Here is a 20,965-nt window from a genome sequence, read left to right as displayed (position 1 = left end):
TAACTTTTCCTTGCGTAGTATCTCTAACGCTATTCTAAGATGTTCCTCATGTTAATCTTTACTCTTGGAGTTTATCAAAATGTCATCAATGAAGATTTTAACAAATTAATCCCAACACTGATGAAATACGCAATTCATTAAATCCATGAACACTGTTAGAGCATTTGTCAACCCGAATGGTCTAATTGTGAACTCTTAATGTCCATAATGAGATTTGAAAGTTGTCTTGGGTACATCACTTGCCTTAACCTTCAATTAATGATATCCATATCGTAAGTTGGCCTTAACCTTCAATTGATGATATCCAGATCGTAAGTCAATCTTAGAAAATGCCTTAGCCCCTTTCAATTGATCAAACAAATCCTCAATTCTAGGGAGATGATACCTATTCTTGATGGTCAAACGGTTCAACTCCCAATAGTCGATACACATCCTCATACTTCCATCTTTCTTCTTTACAAAAAATACTGGTGCGCCCCATGGTAATACACTTGATCGAATAAAACCAAGGTCTAACAATTCTTATAACTGGATTTTCAACTCCTAAAGTTCCTTTGGGGCCATTCTGTATGGGGCTTTAAATACTGGCGCCGCTCCAGGAACCAGATCTATTGTGAATTCCACTTGTCTATCTAGTGGAATACTCGGTATATTTTTTGGAAACACGTCTATAAATTCTTGTACCACCGGTACATCCTCAGTCTTTGTCGTTGCCAGTTTTTCTCCAAAGATATTAACTAGAAACCCTTGAGATGTTTCTTTTCTCAACATTTTCTCGACTTGTAAGGGTGAAAATAGTTGGAGATGGGGTTTGGTCTTTATTTCGGGGAAAGAAAATTGTTCTTCTCCTGGTTTTTGAAAAGACACTTCCCTTTCTCTACAACGAATGGTCTCATAATTACCTCCTAACCAATCCATGCCCAAAATCACATCAAAGTCTTTCATATCTATCATATACAAATTAGCTTCTAAGGTTTTTCCCTCAATATCAAATTTCACTGACTTAGCTAACTTGTCTGTGTTCAATGTCCTGCCTGAGGGGAGGCTAACTTCTAGTATACTCTTCGACTTATTACAAGTAATACTAGATTTAGCAATGAAAGACGTTGATACAAAAGAGTGAGTAACTCCTGAATCAAACAGTATTTAAGCAGGTGTATTGGCTACCAGTACAGTATCTGTTATTATGTTTGAGTTTCCCTCTGCATCTTTTTGAGTTAATGTAAAAACTCATGCTTTCTCCTTCTTATTCTGATCATTGTTATCATCATTCCTCTGAGCAAATGTGGGACAATCCCGAGCAATATGTCTTGATTTGCCACACTGAAAATAGGCATTCTTCCTATACAAGCTTACCATACTTCAGGCAAGGCGCAACTATAGCTACTATGGCCTTGTTGGCACTAGATTCGATGTTAGCCTTCTTATTTTGCCATTTGTCCTTTCCTTTATCTTGACCATTCCACTTTCTCTTTCCAATATGCCCTTTATCCTGCTGGTTGTACAATTGACGATGTTGCTCTGCATTAGCCTTTTGATACTAGATAGTGTGAGCTCGTTCCAACATCTTACGGTATGACGTGAAGCGATGTAACATAAGGATCATACTTAGGTCTGGGTTTAACCCTTGCTCAAACCTTCGAGCTTTTTTAATTTTCGTGTCAACCAGATGTGGAGCATACCTTGAGAGTTGATCGAACTTTCGCTCGTAATCCATTAGGGACATATTACCCTACTTGAGTTGAAGGAATTCGTTCTCCTTGAAATCCCTTAGAGATTGAGGAAAATATTTGTCCATCACTTCCTCCTTGAATTGTTCCCAAGTTATTACCAATTGCTGCTCTGGAGTCTTAGTTCGGGATATCGAATCCCACTAGTGACTTGCATCACCAGTAAACATAAACTGCGCATATTGAACCCTTTGGGCATATGAGCCGAAAAATTCGTTCGAGCTTACAAAGTCATTCCTCAACTACTAGTAGACCAAATACTCCATCGAAGGTAGGGGGCTTATGCCTTCGAAATAACTCAACTACCGAGGCGTGAGTCGGAAGAGTAATAGGAGCTGGCGGTGTAGATGGGGCGAAATTTTGATTCAGCCTGCCAAGATCTTGAACCGCTTGCAGGAGATCCCTTATCATGTTGTTCTGGTTTGCTTGAGACATTTTTCCTAGAGATAAGATACAATATCTCACACTAACTTCATTTTCCAATACCAGAATACTTAAAAAAAATAAGGTAGTCCTCAAATTGATCATAATTTTCCTTTATTAATAGTACTCATTGCAATCAGGACATACAATAGGTCGACAATTTTTTTTTTCAAAAACACAAAGGAAAAGATATCACAAGGAAATGGAAATCTAAATTTATAATCCCTATGAATCTTGCGAATCTTCTTCGGTGGAGCCTCATCTTCGGAGGAGTTTTCTGTCTCAGGCCTGACTCTAGTTTCATCTCAACCTATGGCTCAGGTTCATGCTCAAGATCATTCTCTAAGTCCAACCCAAAGTCATCATCATGCTCCCATTTAGGATCTTCCTCGGGGTCTGATTCAAACTGAGGTTCAGGCTCGAGCTCAGGCTCAACCTTATTATTGGGCTCAATTACTATCTCCAGTTGGGATTCTAAACTTTCACTCCATCTATCTAGAAAGGTCTGACAATATATACCAAATTCAATCGTATTTGGGTGTTCTGGATGGTTACCCTCTAGCATCTCATCCCTAACAAGGACTCCCATGTTTCCCCACTGAGGTGGAAGTGAATGTATAAGGTTATTCACAACTTCGATATGCGTGATCTCCAGTCCCGCATCTACAGCTACCATACATCTCTCGTAGATGTCATGTACGTGTTCAACAAGTGGACGAGACGGGTCAGTCACATAGTTCTCATAGGACTGGATGATGGGCATACGGTTCAACATTGCTATACAAACTGTGACCTTTCTAACGGTCTGATAAGTTCTAGCCATGTCTGTCACATAAGTGTCCAATTATGTGTTATCTTCATTAGTGATATCAACTTATGCATTATGCTCTTGAGGTTCTAATATGATGGCCAATTATCACTTTTTCATGTATATTTAAACAAAATATAATGTACATAGCATATTTCATTCAAACATCATAAGCATTTTCATAGATTCAAGCTTAAATAATTAAAAAAAATCATGCTCGAAAAAATAATGTGGAACATAATATTTTATTCCATACCTTGGGTTCGTCGGATGAGGTCAACTAATAGACGCAAGATGCCATGAAGTGTCTTAAATGTTTCATTTTTTTTTATCTCTTAAATAAAATACACTAAGTCTACAGAATCGACTAACTCGTGCTCTGATACCACGCTGTAACGCCCCAACCCACATGGACAGAAACGTCACTCAACCATTGTACCTTAGCCGTAAAGTTAGTTCAATATATTTTTAGTAGAAGGTATAAAGATTAAATTTTAGAATTTAATTAAAGAATTTTCTTTTTTTTTTATTTAAACAATAATTCAATTCTAAAAGAAAAAAATTTCAAAAAAATGTTTTTAGAATGGGTTCCATTCATGTAACGACTATTGACGTGAAATTTTGACAAAACTTAAAAAATAATGTTGCTGTTCCAGTTTTTGTCTCAAACGGTAATTGTCAAAATAAATTTGTTTTCATAGTTATCGATCTTGAAACTTCATAAAATTTTAATGTAAGGTATTAAACTCCTTATAATATGATATAGTCAACAATTAGCTTCCGTCGACATCAGATGAGGTATTAAAATATTTTTCAAAACTTAGCAGCGACTCGTTTGAAAGGTAACCGGTGCAGTTCACTTAAAATGACATATAAAATTCCACCGACGTCAAAAACACATAATTTAAAATTCATTCAGTATCTAATCCATGATACTATCAAACCCAATTGGTTTCATCCAAAAATTTCAAGTAACGAGTGAGTTATGAATTTTTGAAAATAAGGGTAGAAGCTGAAAAACAAAGACAGCACTCAGCACAGTTTACTTTATGTGACATATAACCTTTTACCAATATTGGATTGATATGATTCCAATTTTATTCAGTATCTAACTTATTAGGCTATCCAATCCAATTGGTTTCGTATAAAAATACCAAGTAACGAAAGAGTTATGATTTTTTTAAAGATGAGGCAAAAACTGAAATTTCTGAAGAGACATCAAAATTTTAAGTCGCTAACTTTTTTTTATATGGTGATTTGTAAATTTATTCCTATGATGCATATCTACTTTCAAACATAATTTATTCATAACGAGCATTCGTAAAATAGATCCACACAATATTCATATGAATCGAATTTAAAGAAAGTGTAAACATCTCAAAATCAATTAAAGATGTGAATCACCGGCTTCTCTATGTCATGTTGCATCATCCTTTACCATCATCTATGCCCTAAGGAAAATCCATTCAACCTATAGGAAGGGAATTAACCCATGAGTTTGAAACTCAATAGATATCATCGGTGCAATTTGTTATCAAATTAGAAATTCCGAACTATAGATTCATACCGTCGCATGTAGATGAATTTCCGGCAAAATCCAATTACTATAGCATTATCATAACACGTAGAGCCGGAGAATGATCATTCAAACTGTTGTAGTGCCAAAGCGCCGTACCCGAAGGTACCATTTTATTTAAACATTTATAAAAAAATCAGATTTGAAAACGAATAAACACTTGCACCTCTACCTATCTTGAATTTTCTTGGATAAAAGAACAAAATGATTAGAAAGTCTTCCTTCTTCTCACCCTTGTTATTCCTTAAGCTTAACTTGATTTGAAATATATATATATTTTTTTTGAGAGAAAATGAGATGAAATTCGGATTTGAAGAGGAGTGTAATGAAAAAGTGACCTTCCACTTCTATAATTAAATTTATTAAATTTAGCCTTTACCTAAGAATTTGAAGGGTCTCTAAGCCATAAAAATAATTCATATGAAAGTTTTATAAAAAAACATCTACATGGTGATTCGAACCTGGGTTGTCTATATGAAATACCATATAGATGACCATTGGGGCAACTCAGTTATTCATTAAATCTTTGTAATCAATTTTACTTAAACTTAATTTCTTAAATTGTTGAGCTTTTAACTAACTTATGACTTAGACTTTCGTAATCTTACATGGGTAGAGCTTCCATATGTCGTTTCTAAAATGGGTTAGGCTCGTGATTCTAGAATCAAATCAAAATAATAACATAATTCCATTTTATTTTTTTCTCGGCTACTACAAGTTGTATACATACCTTCTATTAGAAGGAATTTCATATCTATGTCTGTTTTGGATAGAACTGGTACAGTTTTCTTTTTGGAACTTGAAAAGTTATATTGTACGTGACTCTGTTTTGATTGGAAATGGAATTTTATGTGGTAATCTTTATAAACTTGATTTAGTGGACGTGTATCTTTTTACTTCTTCTTCTCTTAATATTATTGGTACCATAAAAAGGTCAAGATTGGATGAAAAATCTTTCATTCTATGGCACAAGCAATTAGATCATATTTCTAGGCAACGAATGGAAAGATTGATAAAGGATGAGATTCTACAGGACCTTGACTTCTCAGACTTTGACACTTGTGTTGACTGCATAAAAGGAAAATTGACTGCCAAGGTCAGAAACAACAAAGTTAACATGTACATAGAACTACTTGGGTTAATCTATACCGACATTTTTGGGCCTTTCACTCCTCCAGCTGTGGGCGATTACAAATACTTCATCACTTTTATTGACGATTTTTCCAATTATGGTTTTGTTGAGCTCATCCGTGAGAAGTCTAATTTTTTGGAGACCTTTAAAGCTTTCAAAGCAAAGGTAGAGCTTCAACAAGGAAAAAAGATCAAAGTAGTTCGTTCTAATAGAGGTGGTGAGTATTATGGGAGATATGATGAAACGGGACGGAACCCAGACCTTTTGCAAGGTACCTACAGGAATGTGGCATTAATGTTCAAGATATAATGCCTGGTACACCTCGAAAAAATGGAGTTGTGAAAAGAAGAAATCGCACACTTCTTGACATGGTGCAATGTATGTTGGCAAAACTCTTCCCTGCCAGAGTTCCTATGGGGTGATGCTTTGAGACCTGCAGCTTATATTTTGAATCAGGTGCCTAGTAAGTCTACTCTTAAGACTCTTTATGAGTTGTGGTCATAGAAGAAGCCCACTTTGCATCGTTTTCATGTTTGGGGTTGTAAAACAGAAGTAAGATCCTACAATCCGCAATCCAAGAAACTTGACCTTAAGACCGTCAACGACTACTTTATTGGTTATTGTGTGGGGTCGAGGGGATCTAGGATCTACTGTCCATTGCATACTACTAGAGTTATTGAATCAGTTCGAGCAATCTATTTTGAGGATGACACTAGTACAAGCCAAGGGCTTAGATAAATTGTGTTTAGACAATACCCAGTTATTGTCCCTGTGCCTGTCACTTCCGCTCCAACAATTGGCCTTATGGTTAATCAGCATCCAGTAGCCATTCAGAATGAACCTATAGAATAAGTAGCACAAGAAGCTCCAGATGTAGCCATAGAATATGCACGTCTAAGAAGACCAGAAAGAGTTCGTAAGCCTGCAATCTTCGATGACTACATTATCTACTTGCAAGAGCATGAGTATGATATTGGTGACACCTCATATCCAACTACCTACAAAGAAGCCATCTCTAGTCCTCAATCCAATCTTTGGATGAATGCTATGAATGATGAGATGAACTTTATGTCACAAAGTAAAGTGTGGAGCTTGGTAGAATTACCAAAAGGTTATAGACCTATTGGCTACAAATGGGTATTCAAAATCAAACGTGATGCCAAAGGTCAGGTGGAAAGATATAAAGCAAGGCTAGTAGCTAAGGGCTATAGCCAACAAAAAGGTATTGATTACAAGGAAACCTTCTCACCTGTTTCAACTAAAGATTATTTACATTATGGCAATTACAGCACATTTTGACTTGGAACTTCATCAAATGGATGTAAAAATGACTTTTTTGAATGGAAATTTAAGTGAAGATGTCTACATGACTCAACCTATTGGTTTTTAGGTAATTGGAAAAGAAAACATTGTTTGTAAGCTCTAAAAGTCAATTTATGGGTTAAAATAAGTTTCAAGGCAGTGGTATCTCAAGTTCGATAAAATTGTCACTGCTAACAGTTTCAAAGAAAACATTGTTGATCAATGTATATACATGAAGGTCAGTGGGAGCAAGTACATATTTCTAGTCTTGTATGTTAACGATATCTTACTTGACGCTAATGACACTGACTTATTGTTTGAGACAAAACAACTATTGTTTGGCCATTTTGACATGAAAGATCTTGGTGTAGCATCATATGTCTTGGGTATACAGTTGCTTCGTGATAGGGCCAATGGTGTTCTCAGATTGTCTCAACATACTTACATTGATCGTATCTTGAAGAGGTTCAATATGCAGTCTTGTTCTTTTGCGAAGACTCCAATTGTAAAGGGTGATAAGTTCTCGAAGGCACAATGTCCTCAAAATGATGTTGAGAGAGATCAGATGAAAACAGTCCCTTATGCTTTTGTGGTTGGCAGCCTTGGTAGATACTTGAACGATCCTGGTCAAAGACACTGGAAAGCGGCTAAGAAAGTTTTGAGGTACCTTCAAGGTACCAAGGATCTCATGTTGATATATCGGCATACCGACACTCTTGAAGTAGTTGGTTTTAGTTATTCTAATTATGCAAGCTATGTAGATTATATGAAATCCACTTCTGGGTATATCTTTATGTTGGAAGGAGGAGTTATTGCGTGGAAAAGTGTTAAACAGACACTTACAGCTTCTTCGACCATGGAGGCAGAGTATTGGCGTGTTATGAGGCTACTTGTCAACCAATGTGGCTACAGAACTTCATTTCAGCATTAGGAATTATAGACGTTATTTCGAGACCGCTGAAATTATATTGTAACAATTCCACAGCCGTATCTTTCTCTCGAAACACTAGGAGCACTTCTCGCTCCAAATATATTGATATCAAGTTCTACTTTGTCAAAGAGAAAGTTGCAGAGCCCCTCATTACTATTGAGCACATGCCTACGAGCAGCATGTTGGCGGATCCACTAACTAAAGGCTTACCTATTTGTGTGTTTCAAGAATACGTCTCCTGCATGGGATTGTTAGGAGCCTAATTTCTTTGTTTCAGTGGGAGTTTGCTATTCTTTGTATGTTTTGCGATGATTGTTTTAATTTTGGTGTAATTCATGCATATTATGGATGTATGTCACTATTTTATGGTACCATGTATCTTTGTGATTTGATAAGTGACAAAATGATGATATTAATGTTATTATCATGCTTCTGGATTAGTAGCACCTGATTATATATATCCTATGCATCCTACTAATGTGTTGTTTATGTGTGATTAGTCTTGGCTATGTATGTTGCTATGAAAGCATTTGTGTTAAGATTATGTAGTCCAAGTGGGAGAATGTTGGATTAATTTTGTGGACTAACATAATATAATTACAATTATCATTTTTGGGCCATTTTATGGGATGGACAACATTACACCACTTGCCATGCTTTAGGCCCTTGAGTTCATTCTTTTTTCTTGCCCGAACCTACCCATTGGGCTTGCGGGCCACCAAAAGGATTTTTAACATATATATATATATATCTCTTTGGTGTGTGAACAATGTGAATAAGATTGAAGAATTGGATTCAAAAGAACTCTAGCCTCCCGTTTTCCATCAAATTTGCAGATTCTTTGTTGATCTTTCATGGCTTCTAATCAAATTTCACCAACCATTGGAGGTACGTTTTCTTTTATTATTGTTCATCACATGCTATGATTATGAGAAGAAATTATCAAATTTGTTGAATTTTTTAGCAATCATATCATATTGAGTAATTATACCAACCCAATACCTCAAGGATTTAAATAGGTGAGTTGTCAGAAGGTGACCTATTAGAACAACTTTAATCTACTTTGAACAGTCACCTTGCACTTGAAAAAAATTGAAAGATAGACTATGAATAAGATAATAGATAAGTGGAAGCAATGGTTTTATAATTTGAACTGACATCGACTTTTTCTTATTAGTTCTTACTAACCAAACCAAATGTTTTGCCATTTCTCCACATCCCTTATTTTTTGCCATTTCTCCATGCATCGATCATTTAAAGATTGAAAGACTTACGTTATATTTGTTCAGAACCATTATTTTCTACTTCATCAATGGCTTATGACACAGGGGTGGACCTAAACTTTTAGAACTGCGGGGTCAAGAAAACGAGATAATATTAATGAAAATAAGTCAATACATATTTTTATTATTACATCATTATCAATATTATTAAATAATTTTCGCTAATTGTATAGTTTTGTTTAACAATCCAGTGACGAATGTTGAGCCGACAATGAGTAAATCAAATTGAATGTGAAAAGTAAATGAATTGAAATAAAATCCGAGTTTCATCCAAGAAGTAAATGAAATTCAAATTTAAAGCAAATGTAGTTTGAAAGTAATTCAATTTACATTTAATTCGTAACGATCCTAAAATTTTTGACATCATATTCCATATAAAATTTTCTAATAAAAAGATATAAATTATATTAAAAAATTTATCGTGCAAAAATAATAAACGCTAATGAAATAATTAAAATTTTTTTAAAGAAAAGACGAATTAGACGTTTTTTTGAGACGTGTGTTTGATGCATATTTAACTATTTTCGATGTCCATTTGGAGCATTCAATATGTAGTTTTTGAAATGAGCTTCTACATGACATAGACGCCTTGGGAATTCGAATAGCATACGATCGTCGGCAAATTTTGAAAGTTAGCATATTATTTCGAAATTCTAGAAATACTAGTTTCAAACAGCCTACTTTGACGAGTTGTAACTTTTGTTATGGTTGACCATTTCGAACGCCTTTACTGGGTGAAAAACTAGGCCATGCGCACTTCAAAATAGTATTAAGAATGAAATATTTTCAATTTAATTTGACATCCTGTAATGAGTGCATCAAAATAGGCCGTAAAGGGATCACAAAAAATATTTTTTGTGAAAAAAAAAAAAAGAAAAAAACAAATCAATTTAATTTGACATCCTGTAATGAGTGCATCAAAATAGGCCGTAAAGGGATCACAAAAAATATTTTTTGTGAAAAAAAAAAAAAGAAAAAAACAAAGGCAAAAAATTTGTGGGGTCATTTGACCCCACATGACCCCATGTAGGTCCTCCCATCGCTTATGATGATCACTGTTGGTTTTATAATCGAATTCACAAAGAATTTTAACAACCATTTGTAGAAAAGTAAATGAACACGAAGAATTTTTGCCGCATAAACCCGGATATTCAGCTTCAAGCCTATTCACCCGTTAAGCATCTATAAGTAAATGATGCTCAATTCCACTAAGAAATCACCAAGAACAAGTACAACTTCCTCTCGCCTCTCTTTCAAACACAAAGACAACGTAATCTTTACAATTTCCTCGCTGTTTGTTTACCAAAAATAATCAAAACCAACACTCAAGAGATTTACAGATAAAGACATCAAGATTACACAAAGAGAGGCAAAACAAGAAAATTCCAAGAATACACACACGAAAACTCAATCGTTATGAAGGAGAGAAAGGCTTTATATATTCCATGTAACCACAGATTCAATGGCTACAATTCTAGCAGATAAAAGGGTCGAGATCAAAAGTATCTCTAGAGGCCAAAATCGTGTTAGTAAAGCACAATTTGGAAACGGATGATCAAAAGAACAAACATAATCATCACTTGGCCCAAGTAAAAACAACCCAACACTAGAAAATGAGAAGCCTATGAATAGTGAAGCATCAGGCCCAAATCCAACAACCACTCACCTCTTTCCCTCTTACTGTTTATCGCTTTATCTTCAATAATTAGCAGTAGAATTAAATGGAGGCACGCCACCTCATGGGACAACCTCGCCTTAGGTTCCTAACCTGAACTTCCTTAGCCCCATATCCAAACCTTATCAAAATCTTAAGCTGCCAAATTTGCCAAAACCACATTTCAAAAGTTCCTAAGTTGCATTAGCTACGAAAGGTCCAAGAACTGTCTGTTGAAAATAATGTCAATGGAGAAGAAAATTATAAAAGTATATCAATGAAGGCTTGAACACGAAATTAATATCGCTGTCCTCAAACGTTATTTGCCTCATTTCCAATGCTTTTTAAGGATTTTCGGCAAATAGTTTATAGGATTAAACAAGCCTTGACAAGAAGAACACCAAAAAGCAAAGGTGTTTCTTCACAATGAACAAGTGAAAATGGAAGAATTATGTGATAAATTTTCTCAATATTGGAACTATATTTGGGGATAAATTTTAATGGAACTCAATATATCTTTCTTGCACTTGGTTCACCTATTTATAGGCATTGGCAAGTTTTTCACGAAATGGTACAAAACAAGGATGAAAAGCCACCAATTTCCAATAAAAAAGGGTAAAAAAAACTAACCTAACGGTTAGTTTTGATAACCATGCTACCGCATGGCTATAATAGCATCGCCGCCCTCCCACTCTTAGGATGTGGTCGCATGGTTAAGCCTCCTTTTTCTTTTTCTTTTTTTTCTTTGATTTTGAACAATAAGTTTCCAACAATCCCCCACTTGTTCAAAATCTATTTTAATCACATAATCAAATACCAACACTTATACATAAGAATTATCAGAATTCCAGGTGGCTAGTGTGCCTTGAACCAATTATTCTTTGTGACAATACCGATGAAATAACACACACAAGTGTTATGCTTTTCACTAGTTCTTCTAACTGGCTTAGTGCTAATATGGCATTGCACTAATCCTATTTCATTGAACTTTTAAAGAGAGAAAACTCCAACTCTCTAATGAGGCAGCACCACCTCGAAGTTCACATAGGTGAAGTTCTTCCAGTATCTTTGTTATTTTTACAGATACTTATACTCCGTACTAAACTTCATTAAGAGTTTATTTTACCTCATGCCTTCAACAGTAACAACCAACACTATTTTCCAAAGATAGTATTAGATATATATTAATAGTGTTGAATCCATCCACTTATCGAATAACTTGTTGTTACCTCTCGAACCTATATATATACTAGTTTAGTATATTTTGGTGAGATTGCAGTTATTGGTGGATCTATTTGAAGAGTTTTAATCCCATTTTACTTGATGTTGATCTTACTAACTCTTTTGTGAGAGGTTTCGTAAATGGATCAGCTAAGTTCTCACTAGACTTAACAAATGTAAGAGAAATTACTCCACGTTTGATTAATTTCCTTACATACTCGTGTCTTAGACTCATATATCTAGACTTTTCATTATATACTTCGTTATATGCTCGAGCTAGAGTAGCTTGACTATCACAAAAGATAGGTATAGAAAAAATATCTTTTATATCTAAAGGTATTTCATATAATAAATCTCTTAGCCACTCAGCTTCTTTCCCGATTTCGGCCAATGCTACAAACTCCGATTTCATAGTTGAATGAGTAATACAAGTTTGTTTCTTAGACTTACAAGAAACTACACATCCTCCAAGAGTGAATATCCAATCTGAAGTAGATTTATTCTCTCCTACACTCGATATCCAACTTGCGTCAGTATATCCTTCCAAGATTTTCGAAAATTTTGTATGTTGTAGCCCAAGATTTTTGGTTTTTTTTAGGTAACCAAGAACCCTACCGATGGCCTTCCAATGTTCTGAACTTGGATTGCTAGTAAAACTACGTAGTTTACTTATAGCAAATGCTATATCAAGTCTTGTACATTGTGATGCGTGCATAAGACTTCCAATTGCACTTGCGTATTCTATTTGTGCAATTGCTCTACCTTCATTTTTTATTAATTTAATATTTGGATCTATAGGAGTGTTAGCCTCTTTAATATTCAAATGTTTTGAATTTGTTTATCACACTCTCAACATAGTATGATTGGCTTAATGTAAAACCCACACTATCCTTTTTAACTTTGATACCAAGGATAGTATCAACTTTTTCCAAGATCTTTCATTTTGAAAGTAGAGGATAGAAACAATTTTGTTTCTTTGATCCCGTTTATATTATTGCTAATGATTAGCATATCATCAACACAGACACATACTAACGTGAATATATTTTCATTCACTTTCGTGTAGAGGCATTTATCTACCGAATTGTGATTAAATCCATTTGACATTATTTTCGAGTCAAATTTCTCATGCCACTTTTTGGGAGCTTGATTTAGTCCATATAAGGATTTGATTAGTTTGCACACTTTATGTTCATTTCCTGATAGAACGAACCCTTATGGTTGTTCCATATAGACCTTTTCTTCAAGATCTCCATTTAGGAACACCGTCTTGACGTCCATTTGATGAACACGTAGATCATAAATGGATGCTAACGCAAATAAGATCCTAATCAAGGTTATCCTAGCTACGGGTGCATATGTGTCAAAGTAATCAATTCTTTCTCTTTGACGATACCATTTAGCCACTAATCTATCCTTATAGGTATGAAGAGATCCATCGGAATTGTATTTCTTTCTAAACACCCACTTGCAACCAATAGCCTTAGATCCTGCTGGCAAGTCAACTATTTTTCAAGTGTTATTTGAAATAATAGAATCCATTTCATTTTTTATGGTTTCTTTCCAGAACATGCAATCTCTAGATTGCACCGCTTCCTTATGAGTCTTAGGATTACTTTCCACTTGAAGAACAAAGGAAATTGTTCTTATAACATCCTTCCTATCTCCTTCTACTAAGTAAAAAGAAATAAGTTGAGGATCTATTTCATCTGATCCTAAGTTCTTTTCTTTTCTAGTTCTTTTACTTCTTCGATGTTCAATTTCAACATCTTTTATGGATGTTTCTTCTGATGAGTTTATAAAAATTGAAATATCCTTATTATAATTTTCAGATTTCCTAACCACCATTATATCCTTGAGAAATTCCACATCTCTTGATTCTATTATAACATCTGTTTCTAGATCTAGTAATCTATAGGCTTTGCTATTGAGAGCATATCCCACAAAAGCACATTTGATACCTCTAGAACCTACCTTGGATCTCTTAGGATCCATATTCTTACAATAGGCAAGGCACCCCCGTACTTTAAAATAACTGATATTTGGTTTTCTATTTTTCCAAATTTCATATGGAGAAATTTTATTCTTTTTCATAGGAATCCTATTTGTTATATAGCAAGCGCTAAGTAAGGCTTCACATCATAGATTAAAGGGTAATTCAGAATTTAACAACATTGCATTTATCATTTCCAAAAGAGTTCTATTTTTTCTTTCTACTAATCCATTTTATTCCGGTGTTCTAGGTGCAGAAGCTTGATGTATTATTCCATTTTATTCACAAAACATGTTAAATTCATTAGAAAAATATTCTCCACCTCTATCACTTCTTAAAGTATATAATTTTCTTCCTAATTGATTTTCAACTTCAATCTTATAAGTCTTAAAGGCACTAAAGGCTTCATCCTTATGTTTTAATAAGTACACATAGGTATATCTAGAACAATCATCAATAAAAGTAATTAAATATCTATTACCACATCTAGTTAACATTCCAGTCAAATCACATATGTCGGAATGAACAAGTTCAAGCAATCTTGTTGTTCTTACTACGCTATGAAATGGCTTTTTAATCATTTTCTATTTAACACATGTTTCACATTTTTCAATGTTTTTAATATCGCATTGTATTAATCCACATTTAATCATTCTTTTCATAGTATTAACTCATATATGTGCTAATCTACCATGCCATAAATTAAATGAATCAGTAACATACGCAAAAGATTTAACTTTATTTGAGTTATTCTCAATAGTACATAGTTTGACCATTCCTCCGATGGAATAATCCTTTCCAACAAAGTGCCCATTATGGGTTAATACAAGATTTTAAGATTCAAAAATAGATTTAATTCCAGGTTTTCCCAAGAGTACACCACTTGCTAAGTTTCTATTCATTTTCTGTACATGCAAGACATTTGTCAAAGTGATTTTCTTTCCTAAAGAGAAAATGAATTCCACATTTTCTTTGCAATCACTTTTGATCTTCCTTCATTTCCCATTTGTATCTCTTGATTGTCTTCTATGTCATGATAAGTTTTGAAAAGAGACTTATCCTAACATACATGGATTGTAGCACATGTATTGTACCACCTGCCCGGAACTTTGCCTTGGATTGCATTGATTTCGCTCACCGTAGTGATAATCTCATCAATGGAATTCACTTGTCCTTCCTTCTTTTGTTGTTTTCTATGTCTACAATTCATGGCATAGTGTCTCGATTTTCTACAAATATAGCAAGGTCCTTTGGGCTTTGTTTTTGAACTTTCCTTGATCCTTTCTAAGACTAAGAAATTTTCCTTTCTTTTTAAATTTGTTGGAATTGTCCACATTATCCACGGCATTAGCCTTTGAAGGGCCTTCATAAGAATTTTCAATCTTATCTCTTGCCCTTGATTCTTCCTCAATACGAAGATATTTTTGTATATCTTCCAAAGAAAAGTCTTTGAAATTGTGAAAAATCTTCTTCCTATATCATTTTCAAGAACCAAGAAGTTTAGCAATAATTGCTCCCACTTGAAAAGTTTCGGGAAGTTCAATTTTCACCGCTTTCAATTTGTTTACAATTATTTGTAACTCATGCACTTGAGGCATTAACAGTATATTATCCAAAAATTTGAAATCAAAATACTTAGATATTAAGAACTTTTTGGTACCTTCCTCCTCGACTTTGTATTTGCTTTCTAGCGCATACCAGATTTCTTTTGCCAATGTAGTGTTGGTGTAGAGATCATAGAGGCGATCGGATAACGCATTTAGGATATGGCCACGACATATCAATTCGTCCTCTTCTCGTTTTTTCCTTTCTACGCGAATTTCTTCGGTATCCTTGCCAGTTGCATCGAGAAGGGGCTCCAGTTTTGGATCAAGCACATAGAAGATCTTCAAGGCCGTTAATAGAAATTTAAGTTTGTCTTGTCATCTTGTGAAATTTGCACCATCGAATCTGTCCAAGCGTACCAGGTCTTGATTCATCATTTTGATTGTAGCAACTGTAGATTTCATCTCCATTGCAATAATAGTAACAAATAACGTTTAAGATTGTTGAGAATAATGGCAATTGAGAAGAAAATTATAAAAGTATATCAATGAAGGTTTGAATACGAAATTAATCTCGCTGTCCTTTAAAGGTATTTGCCTCCTTTCCAATGCTTTTTAAGGATTTTCGACAAATAATTTGTAGGAATAAACAAGCCTTGACAAGAAGAACACCAAAAAGCAAAGGTATTTCTTCACAATGAACAAGTGAAAATGGAAGAATTATGTGATAAATTTCTCAATACTGGAACTATATTTGGGGATAAATTTTAATGGAACTCAATATATATTTCTTGCACTTGGATCACCTATTTATAGGCCTTGGCAAGTTTTTCAGGGAATGGTGCAAAACAAGAATGAAAAGCCACCAATTTCAAATAAAAAACGGTCAAAAAACTAATCTAACGGTTAGTTTTAATAACCATGCGAACACATGGGCTATAGCCATGCAGTCGCATGGTTATAGCATCGCCGCCCTCCCATTCTCGGGAGGGCCTCATGCGACGCATGGTTAAGCCCTGTCCAAACAAACAGAATCACGGGTGCCAAAATCCCCTTGATTTAGATATTCTTATGGAAGCATATTGGAACAATAGAGTCAAATCCTTGGAGTTGTTAGCTTTGTTTTCAAGTTCTTTCATGATGATTTATTCATCTAATTGTTCCATTGCTATCATTCTTTGGGATATATTAGAGGGCTTATGCTTTGAGTGTCCTTAATTTTAAATTCAGCATGCTAAATGTCTCACGACGCGCATGATAAGTAGAAGCTAGGCATGGCCAATTATTGTATATTCATTTATTCATTATTTTTATTTTAGGGGTAAGTTTTTTTTTTTTTTTTTTGGTCGCCTCTTTTCTCTCCTTATTAATAAAAAAAGCCAAATAGAATAATCGATCTACCCAAAATAATATTAATAATAATCAGAATTATCTTAGCATAGAAATTACTTGAATATCTAAGATAGAACATGTGACACTCGTCATTCAACATAGTTTGCAATTCTCAACTTCATTTGAACTTCGTGAATTTTGAGAACACCAATAACCAATCCTTTGCACAAGCAAAAACAAGTGACCCTTCCTAGACAAGCAGTTGAACTGTTCAAGCGAATGACAACTTTTGATCCAATCTCCACATAAGTGTCCGGTCAAACCAGTGGCAGATGCAGATATTTAGAGTTAGCAGGGTCACAATCAAACTTATTAAAAAGTTACTAAAAATTATGTATTCTACAAGATCGCATACAGGTGATCACCATCGTCAATTCACAAATCTTATATATATAATAAATAGCAGTTCTCAAAGAATTCCAAATAATCTCACATTTATGATGAATAAAAATTTCTAAAGAATTCTCAAATTAAATATCACAAATAACAAAATAATCTTAACTCTCACTCTTTCAATTTTTCGGTCATCGCAGTAATTCTATTATAATAAAAAAGTCCAACTGCCATTACTACCTGACGATGCCAATATTGATATACCCCGAGGAGTTCATCCCGAGGACTCCGTATATACCCCATCTCATCTCTCTGCTATGGTCCTCGGGGTCTCCCTAAGGCCTCGAGGTTTTCTTGTCCTTGAGATACCTCGAGGACATATTTACATCCTCTCAAATCTTCGAGAATAGTCCTCAAGACATATACCACCAACATACCTCCTAAGACCTGGGTATCTAACAAACAAACCTAAACACCCAAGGATTCTACACCAACCCTTATACCGCTTGTCAAACAATTCCATTACAAGTAGGACACTCTTTATAAATAGAAATTCCCTTGGAGAAAAACATCCAACCAACACAATCCTACTAGGAGTACACTACCTACCCCTATAAAAGCAGAACCTTGGGCCATTATTCAGGTACGTTTTTTATTGTTCTTCAGCACATAGCCTCACGCATATATTTCCCTTTCTGACTTAAGCATCGGAGGGGCGATGAGAATATACCTCGTTGCCTTTGTTTCAGGTACCGAAAAGCTTCGTTCGTGCTCGATCTCAGTCCTCAATCTCGAGAAATCAGCAGGTACGATTTTTGGTAGCATCATTGGCGCCATCTGTGGGAAACGCTACCAAAAGCCATGGTAAACACACGTTCAGGTCTTCCACCAGCAAGCTCATCCGCTCCAAACTAACCCCCTCCTGAGGATATCCCTGTTCTTCAAGAGGAATCATCAGAAGTGCCAAAGCCCCAACCGGCAGTCGTCACTACTGGAGCCTTTGAAGAGCTCAGACAACAGGTCGCCATACTAACTCAGCTGCTAAGCCAAAGAAAATCGCATCCGTCGCACACACCAGCACCCCAGGGGGGTTTATGACTGATGCTCGAGCTCGAGCTCAGACACAAGTCCCTGACAATGGCGGAGCAGGGGCCTCGGGTATACCACATGTGACCTTGACCTCGAGATCAGTGACCATGGAGCCCGGGGAACTCGCTAGGATTATTCAAGAAGGAATTACGACAGGCCTACTTCAGGGCAACAAAGGGACGACAAGATTCAGTCCCAACACTCCCTTTACTCCCGAGATATTAATATTTCCCTTGCCAGACAGATTTAAGTATCCTAGGATCAAAGAATATGATGGGACCACCGATCCAATCAATCATTTGAATGTATACACGGACGTCATGAATCTACAGGTTGCACCAGATCAGGTGATGTGCAAAGCCTTCCCGCAAACTTTGACGAATGCTGCTAGGGATTGGTTCTCAACCTTAGAGCCCAACTCCATAGCCTCATTCTTGGATTTGGCGGACAAGTTCTCTACTTTCTTCGCGAGCAGTAAACGCATCAGGAAGACAGCGACTTTCCTCATGCAACTTAGACAAGGACAAAATGAGACCCTACGTGACTTCATGACCAGGTTCAACAAGGAAAGACTTCAGATCCCCGACCTACACATAACTGCAGCAGTTTCTGCCCTCACATATGCCATAAAGTGCGAGGCTTTCAAGATGTCTTTATCCAAAACTCCGCCAAAGACAGTCACCGAGCTTCTTACCGGAGCCGAGAAGTACATAAATATGGAGGAAACACTGAACCCGAGAAAGGTTGGACCATGCCATGACAGGGTCGGGCATAAAAGATAGCACGACCCGAATCCCCATGAAGAACATCGAAAAAAACAGAGATAGAAGGTTCCCTCGACGCCATTCACGCGTTTAAATACGTCAAAGACCAATATATTGATGGAGATCAAGGATACGAAAGAACTCAAATGGCCTGTCAGAATGAGGTCACCACCCGAATCCAGGGACATGAATAAGTACTGTGAGTTCCATCGGGATCATGGGCATACCACGGAGAACTGTAAGGCCCTGCAATGGGAGATTGAAGCCCTTATTAAAAGAGGATTCCTGAGTTCCTACGTCAGTAATGACAAACGCCCGAGGAATGATCGTAGCAGGGAAAAAGCCCCTGAGACAAAAAGGGATGGTCAACCTATTGCTGGAACCATCAATATCATCATTGGAGGCATTGCCTCGGGAGGAGACTCCAACAGTGGAAGAAAACAATATACCTGACAATATGCTTTGGCCTCTGGGATGCCTCATGGAAAACTGGAGGATATTACTTTTGGGACCGGGGACTTAGAAGGTGTATCACTTCCACATGATGACGCCTTGGTAATCTCAGCGATTGTGGCCAAATTTGAAGTGAAGAGAATCTTGGTTGACAACGGGAGTGCGGCCAATATACTTTCGCAAGAAGCTTTTGCAAAAATGGGAATCTCATCTCAGCATCTCAAAGCGGTTAAAACTCCTCTCCAGGGGTTTGGGGGAGGAGTCATCACTCCAAAGGGTGTCGTGGAGCTTCCTCTAACTTTGGGTTCTAGCCAGAAACAGGTTACGGAGATGACATCTTTTCAAGTGGTACGTGTCTCAATGGCCTATAACGCTATTCTGGGAAGACCACTCCTGAACAAGATTAAAGCCATTGTGTCCACCTTCCACCTAGCCATGAAGTTTCCAACATGTAATGGCGTTGGGGTCGTCCGTGGAGACCAGATAGCTGCCAGACAATGCTATGTTGCCAGCATTCAGAAAATAAATAACGACGTCTTACAAATCTCGAGGATTGAGCCCGAGGCTGGGCAACAAGTCAGACTTGCTCCTGTTGAAGAATTGATGGAAATTGAGCTCGAGCATGATAAGAAGGTGACAATTGGTCGGGATCTTGACGTCACCCTGAAGACAGAACTTGTTGGTTGCTTATCTCACAACATTGACGTTTTTGCCTGGAAGGTTGAGGATATGTCAGGGATAGACCCTAAAATTACAGTCCACAGGCTTAACATTAGCCCAGGGGCCAGGCCAGTAAAGCAGAGGAAAAGACAGTTTGCCTCGGAACGTCGGGAGGTCATTCGCGAAGAAATTAACAAACTCATCAGTGCTCAGTTCATTCGGGAGGTCCAATATCCCGATTGGCTGGCCAATGTTGTTTTAGTAAAGAAGGCCAATGGTAAGTGGAGGGTCTGCATTGACTTCACAGATCTTAACAAAGCATGTCCAAAGGATAGTTATCCCCTACCGCGGATTGACAACTTAGTGGATAGCACATCTGGACATAAGCTATACAACTTCTTAGATGCATTTTCTGGTTATCATCAAATCCTCATGGCCGAGGAAGATCAAGAAAAGACATCATTCATGGCCAATTCCGCCATATACTATTATAAGGTCATGCCTTTCGGTTTGAAGAATGAAGGGGCAACATACCAAAAGCTCATCAACAAAGTCTTTGCTAGCTTGATTGGAAGGAATGTGGAGGCATACGTTGATGATATGGTGGTCAAGAGCAAACAGGTGGACCAACATATTTCAGATCTTGAAGAAGTGTTCAACACCTTGCGAAAGTACGG

General features: G+C 36.4%; 1 protein-coding gene across 1 annotated transcript; it reads left to right on the top strand.

The window, feature by feature from the left end:
• The first annotated feature begins 19,292 nt into the window (after window positions 1-19,292).
• LOC111376799 lies at window positions 19,293-19,628 on the top strand. The gene has a single exon (XM_022999803.1). The coding sequence runs from the start codon at window positions 19,293-19,295 to the stop codon at window positions 19,626-19,628; it is 336 nt and encodes a 111-aa protein (XP_022855571.1).
• The last annotated feature ends 1,337 nt before the right edge of the window (window positions 19,629-20,965 follow it).

The sequence above is a fragment of the Olea europaea genome, unplaced genomic scaffold (genome assembly GCF_002742605.1).
Source record: "Olea europaea var. sylvestris unplaced genomic scaffold, O_europaea_v1 scaffold1561, whole genome shotgun sequence".
Classification (NCBI taxonomy): Eukaryota; Viridiplantae; Streptophyta; class Magnoliopsida; order Lamiales; family Oleaceae; genus Olea; species Olea europaea.
Note: the sequence above shows the minus strand (reverse complement) of the source record. Positions and strands in the feature narration are given on the sequence as shown.

Coding starts and splice junctions, on each gene's coding strand:
- LOC111376799 (XM_022999803.1), top strand. CDS start 19,293: ATGGAGATCAAGGATACGAAAGAACTCAAATGGCCTGTCAGAATGAGG.